Genomic DNA, 6,844 nt, shown 5'->3' with positions numbered 1-6,844 from the left:
TGCCACCGCTGCCAGTCAACGTACAGCGGGGACAGCGACTGCCCAAGCAGAATCAGCATGCTGACAACAGCATGCGCAATCGCCAGCACCCGCACAACGCTGTGCGGGAACCCATCGTCGCCCAGGTCAAAGATGACCCAGATGTTGATGATGGCGGCGAGGATAAACGCCAATGGCAGCAGAAACCGCTGGTGGCCAAGCACATACGACACCCCCATGCGGGCCACGCGCGCCTCAAAGTTCATCACGTTCATGAGAAAGTCGACGCTGCCAAAGAACGACTGCATCTTCTGCTCCGGGTTCTCCAGCACCGTGCCATTGATCATCTGCGTGCGCAGCTGTCGCACCTGCAGCTTGTCCTTCGTGTCGTGCACAACAGCGGGCACCTGGAAGTACACGGGCTGCAGCTCGCCATCACGCAGCAGCTCAATCCGGCCAACGCTGTCGCGTGCGTTGTGGCTGTGCGGGGAGTGCTGCTCCCACGTGTTGAGCAAGTGCGTCACGCGAATGCAGTAGTTCTCAGCCTGCTCGCCAAGAATCCGCAGCACCGTGTAGTACAGCAGCGCAACGTCGTGGTCGAAGAAGTGCGCCGTGTGTGGTGACGCCGCCACGCGCTGCAGGGCCGCCTCTCGCACGTGCATGTTGGTGTCGCTCTCCGCGGCAGCAGAGTGCTCGTCAAGGAGGCGGAAGAACGCGCTCTGGGTGAAGTGCGCGTCGCGGGTAAGGTACGGCTCCGGGAACAACGCAGCGCACAGCATGTCCAGCACCACGTCGCCCTCCCGCCGGCCCTCGAGCACGCCGAGCAGGAGGAAGAGGATGGATGCCTCGCAGCACTCGTCAATCACATCCAGCGCGTTGCACAGGTCAAAGCTCTTCACGAGCGCATGCATGTGCTCTGTGTCCACATCCACATCGTAGCCGTCCTGCTGCACCCAGTCGCCGTGCCCGTTGTCCACCACGCCGTACGACTCGCACCAGATGCTCAGGGATGCAGCCGCCTCAAGCACATACAGCGTGAGCGAGTGGAACACATCCTTGTCTGGAATGTCCTCGCTGTCGTCCGACGCGTTCAGATAGCGCAGGAACAGCAGAATCGGCTCGTGCACCTGAAATTGTTGACAGGGGTGAGAGGTGTGTTGGTGGGGGGGGGGGCGGGGGTGGGTGGGGTGATTGATAAGAGGGGCACTTTTGTGTGCATAACGACCGACGCACAAAAAACAAGCACATGTGGATGGAGCTTGACGGATATGCGATACACACACACATGGACATAAGTACGCACACGCACACACACACACAATCAAAACCGCAAACGCGTACACTCTCATCCCACACCCACACCAACACCAACACGCCGACACGCCCGTGCACCACACCTTGTGCTCGAGAAGCGCGCGTTGGTTGTCGACGTTTGGACCGCCAACGAAGGCGCCGAGAGTGCTGAACAGCTGCTGCAGAAACATCACGTCGTTCACCGTGCGCTGCAGCTCGTTGTAAATCTCCTTGATGGCGTCCAGCCGCTCCACCTCCTCCACGTCAAACCCGTGGTGCGCCTTGTTGCGGAACAGCTGGTCCAGCGACCGCGACAACTCAACCACGCACACAACAATGTCCACGCGCTGCCCGCTCTCCTGCCGCCGCAGCAGCTGCTGCATCTCCGTGAAGCACCCAAAGCACAGCGCCTCCAGGAATCCGAGGATGCGGATGGCGATGGCGACGTCGAGGTTCTCCACGTCCTGGTCGCGACGCAGCCGGTCAAGCGGGTCCTCGTGCTCCCGCTTGAACAGCAGCTCCTGCATGTGCTGCAGGTGGCGCTGGATGGCGGCAAGGGCGCGCCGGCCCATTGGTCCGCTCTCAAAGGCATCGTGGAACGCCCACTGCGACAGCAGCCGCTCCTGCTGCTGCTGGTGCTGCCGGCGGGCGAGCGTGCTGCCGCCCTCAACGCTGCTCTCCATCAGCGCAGCCGCGGCCTTTGCCTCAAACACGTGCGGCGTGGCATCCAGCATGAGCCAGCCAAGCTGCGCCGCCATGAGCACCGTGCACCGGTGGCGAGACGCAAGCAGAGACAGGACCATGTCGGGGAGACCAAGGCTGTTGAGGGAGCGCCCAACGGTGGCAATGGCAGCCTCGTGGGCTGCTTTGGCTTCCTCGTTGTCCTCATCGTCAAGCTCCTGGTACACGCGACCCATCTTGGAATCAACGACACACGTCAGCGCACACGACATGGCTGCGAGGAAGCCCACAATCACGTTGTCCTCCTCCTCTTCCTCAAAGTCCTGGTGCATGCGGTGGTCATGATCGTATTCGTCAGACACCTCAAAATGGCTGATGATGTGAGAGACACACGAGCGGATGTCCACGTCCAGCTGCTGTGCACTCAGGTCAAACGATTCCATCTTGGGGGACTTGGGGTGCACGCGCACTTGCTTGCGAAATTGGAAACGGGCAGAGCGCGCCGTCCATGTGCGCGACACGCGTGTTCGCGAGGGCGAGGGGGGTGCGCCATCACCTTTGCTCGTGTCCTGGGGCGTGATGCCGGCGGCGCCCTGCTTCCTTCGCCACAGTTTTGATCCCTTCCGTGACACAGATGACGCCTGATGACTCACACCGCCGCCGCCACCGCCCTGTGCCGCCTCCTCGGCCTCCTTCTCTTCCTCGTGCAGCCTGTCCTCCAGCAAGTCAGCCTGCAGAATACCCACCAGCGACCAGAACGGCTGAAAGTTGTACTCCGTGGAGAGAAACGACATCCACGGCAGGTGCGGCTGCGAGAAGCCGTGGTTGAATGTCTCTCGCACTTGATCAACGAAGAAAGGCAGCTCCTCTTGGATGCGCTCGCCTTCTGTCTTCACCTTCTCCACAGGCATCACCTTGCGTGGCGCTTTGCCACCGCCGCGGGTGTGCCCGCCACCGCCGCGCTTGCTGTGCGTGGCTGCAAACGAGTCGATTGAGAACGCGTGCCGCTTGCTCGACCCGTGCTTGCTGCCCATGCTGAGCGCGGTGGAGCGTGCTGCTGCCGTTCGCGCCTCCTTCGCCTCCGTCTCGTCGTACCACGTGTGCTCCGTCTGCACATTCACCAGCGTCGCGTCCTGCTGTGCCAGCAGCGTGCTGTTGAGCAGCTCGCCAGTGACATGTCCACCCAGCACGCGGTACTCGTGGTCCATCAGGTAGTGCGGGCTCTCATATGTTGCCTTTCGCCGGTGCTTCAGGAAGCGCACGCACTCCGCAACAAGCGACACAGCCTCTTCCTCAAGCCTCTCCGCCGGCACGCTGCCGTGCTCTTCCACGAAGATGCGCAGCAGGTCAGCAGCGAGCGGCAGCAGCGTCATAAACGCATACCGGTCGAGCGCTGCCCGGACCTTGCTCGGCTTGTGCTTCCACCCCTTGTCGATGGCCCGCAGCTCGTTGGCCAGGGGTCCACAGAGTCTCACGCACGTCTCCTGCTTGGCTGCGGCCGACCCAAATCCAAAGTCCTCCGCATCAACATCGTCGACAACACCATCGCCATCCTCGTCCGTGCCGTGCAGCAGGTACACATCTCGGATCAGCGTCAGCAGGCGAGACTGGCGGTGTGTGTGCATGTGTATTTGTGCGTGCGTGCGTGTATGTGTGTATGTGTGTATGTGTATTTGTGCATGCATGTGCATTTGTGCGTGCGTGTGTGTGGAAGGAAAGAAATGTGAGTCTGAGAGTGAAGGCATACACATGCAAGAATGAAACACGGCGAGCACACAGTGTCAAAGTGAACATGAACGGAGCTGTAACATTTCAGAACAGGGCATTATCACAGCTACACACGATCACAGATGCACACGAAATACACACGACATACACACACACACACATAAGACACAAATCCTCACCACAAACACACACACACACGAAATACACGAAATACACACACATAAGCACCTTTGTGGCGGTTGGGAGTGTGACGCCGTCAATGAAGGGCTGTGCAAGTTCAGCGAGCGGTGCGTGCTTGGCAACATGGGCTGCGGTGCCCTGGTTCCCGTGCGCTGTCACCGCATAGAATGACAGCAGCTGCTCAAAGAAATCGCGGAGATCGTGCTCGCGGGCGGAGAGCGCCTGCGCGCTGGTGTTGGCGTTGGTGCTGCCATCATCGTCGTCTTCGTCGCCACGGCCACCGGTCTTGGTGTAAGTGGACACGATGAACGAGATGAAGTGGGAGGAACCAAGCTCGTGCTCAAAGAGATGGCTCTTCTCCTCTGCCTGCAGGAAATGTTCGCCCACCAGGTCCTGTAGCTCCCGCGAGGGCGTGCCCGTGGGCGCAACAATCACCTCCATCAGCTTGAGGAAGTCGACGTTGCGACAGCGCGGCTCCTTGATCAGGTCTGCAATGAGGCGGTCCACCTTGCCTTCGTCCACCACGTGCTCCCGCACCAGGTCGGGCTCACCCTCCAGAATACGGTGCAGCACCTTCTCTGCGTGGATGCCGTACGAGCACGCGTGCACGAAGAACGAGATGTCGTGCGCGTGCCCAAGCAGCTCCTGGTTGTGCTTGTTGTGCAGGCAGAAGAAGGCGAGGAATTCAAAACACGCGGCAAACAAGTCCCGCGCTCGGTCGTCCTTGAGCGCCGTCTTGAGGTCGGCGCCAGAGAGGTGGTGGTGAAGGATGTGCAGTACGGCCTTGTGTGCGTTGGCGTTGCGCATCATCTCCTGGTGCGCGTGGTGCGGCTCAATACTCACACCGGGCTTGCGCCACGGCAGACGTGGGCCGCTCACGCCCTTCCGCTTCCTCCTCCCCGCCTTACTGCTGCTGCTGTCCCCGGGGGCCAGCAGGTCGGCTGCCAGCGTGCCGTTGACGGTGATGCACTGCGAGCACATCCACTCAATCTCTTCCGTCATGTGCGCGGCCGCAGTGTGCAGGTCGTCGTGGTCCTCGTGCTTGAGCGTCAGCAGCAGCTGCTCCAGCTTCTCCAGGGCAGCCTCGTCCTTGCTGTCTGCAATGACGACGACATCCGACAGGCGGGCCAGCACGGAGCCCTTGACGTTGAAGCAGCGCAGCAGGAGATTGAGCGCCGCGACCCGCAGCCCGTCGCTCGGGTAGGTTGTCAGCGCCAGCAGCAGGTGCACAATCTGCTGCTGTGACAGGCCGTCGGTCTCGAAGAAGTGGCGGTGGTCGCCGTTGTGCTGGATGAGGCTGACCTCGTGCAGGGCGCGGTCGTCCGCGTGCGCCTCAATGTGCTTGTGCTTGTGCGCCAAATACTCCTTCTTGAACGCCGTGAGCAGCTCCGTCACCACCTCGTCCAGGTTCGCGTCCATGCACGCGCCGAGGGCGCGGCACACCAGCGTCTTGGCCTGCATGACCACGTCCAGCGACGATGTTGCGCTCAGGTCATCGTTCTCGCCCGGGTGCGTGCGCACGAGCAGCGTGAGCAGCAGCCGCACCAGCCGCTTCCTGCTGCCGGCGTCCCAGTACAGGCCCTTGTTCACCAGGGCAAGCGCAACGTGCACCACCTGCTCCGTGAGCATGTTGCGGTGCAGCTCGTCCTGCTTGAGGGCGATCATCTCGGGCTTCTTGCCGTTGGCTGCGCTGTGGTACTCGTGGTTGTAGGTGAGCAGGCCGTTCTGCGACAGGTACGCCTCCACCCAGTTCACCACCTCGTCCACGTCAAACAGCTGCACCGCCGCAGTCTTGAGCTTTGCGTGCGACTTGTGGTTGGCCAGGTCCTGCCAGCGCCGGTTGGAGTGGTCCACGTCGGGCAGGTCATCGCCGTCAATGTACAGGTTGACGAGGAGCGTGCAGAAGCGCGCCTTGACGTGCGGCGGCAGCTGCGACTTGAGGGCGCCCATGATCATGGGGAACGGCGTGCGGGCCGCCGCACGCAGCTCGCCCTGGCAGTTGCCCTCCAGGCACAGCTGCGCAAACAGCTCCAGCGTGGCGTCAAAGTACTCGAGGTTGTCGTGGTCCTTCAGGTACTCCTGCAGGGGGAGGGTCACGGTGCTCCATGCGCGGAAGGGCTTGCCAGGGGTGAGCACACGCGCGGTGATGCGCATGCCGCTGGGACCGTTGGCGATGGAGGGCAGAACGTCCGCTGACGGCGCGCCAGGAACAAGCATGAGGTCGCGGATGCTGGCTTGGGTGGAGGTGATGGCCTCACCGTCGACAGAGCACAGGGCTGCGAGGAGGCGCAAGTACTGCTCGAGGGCGGTGGTGGTGTGCGCCTCGTGGATGAGGGAGAGGTATGTCTCAATCGACTGCTTCGTGACGCGGTTGAGCAGGATGGTGTTGTCCTTGAACATCTCGTCAATGGCGTCGGCAATGTCCCAGTTGATGCCGTCCAGGTACCCAATCAGCCGGCACTGGTTGATCATGGCCGTCAGGTGCGCGTTGGCAAACATGAGCCCAATGTGCACGTTCTCCCGGCACAGGTAGCTGATGAGGCGGTACACGTCGCGGGCGAGCTTGTTGTAGTGGCGGTACTCTGTCTGTGTCAGGCGCTCCCGCCACCCCTTGCCCCACTCTGCGCAGTGTGCGCCGTGGAAGGGGAGGCTGACCACCTTCATGAGCGGCACCTGCACCTGCAGGTCAAAGAGGATGTTCTGGTGCAGGGTGTTGGCGCGGCCCACCACGTCCTCATCATCCTCAATCTTGTCCTCCGAGCAGAACTGGATGAGCGCGTGGATGCTGCGGCGCGCGCGCTTGTACAGGTCCGCGTGCACGGGGTTGGTGACGTCTGTCAGCACGTCGTCTGCTGCCAGGCGCGTGAGCACCTTGACGTGGCCGAGCGCGTAGTAGAAGTCGCGAATGTCCTGCTGGTGCACGGACTGCAGCGAGAAGGCGTCCTCGTCGTGCGTGGCAACGAGCACCGTCTGCGCAAACGTG

General features: G+C 61.8%; 1 protein-coding gene across 1 annotated transcript in view; it reads right to left on the bottom strand.

The window, feature by feature from the left end:
- PTSG_06962 (cardiac ryanodine receptor) overlaps positions 1–6,844 on the bottom strand; it is a gene marked incomplete at its 5' end in the record, with an annotated part of 8,916 nt that overhangs the window by 1,286 nt on the left and 786 nt on the right. Inside the window, 3 exons of the mRNA XM_004992308.1 lie at positions 25–1,106; positions 1,377–3,560; positions 3,910–6,831. Coding sequence (XP_004992365.1) covers positions 25–1,106; positions 1,377–3,560; positions 3,910–6,831 — 6,188 coding nt within the window. The remainder of the gene's footprint in view (positions 1–24; positions 1,107–1,376; positions 3,561–3,909; positions 6,832–6,844) is intronic.

The sequence above is a fragment of the Salpingoeca rosetta genome (genome assembly GCF_000188695.1).
Source record: "Salpingoeca rosetta unplaced genomic scaffold supercont1.17, whole genome shotgun sequence".
NCBI classification, from domain to species: Eukaryota; class Choanoflagellata; order Craspedida; family Salpingoecidae; genus Salpingoeca; species Salpingoeca rosetta.
This window is presented reverse-complemented; position numbering and strand designations above follow the sequence as displayed.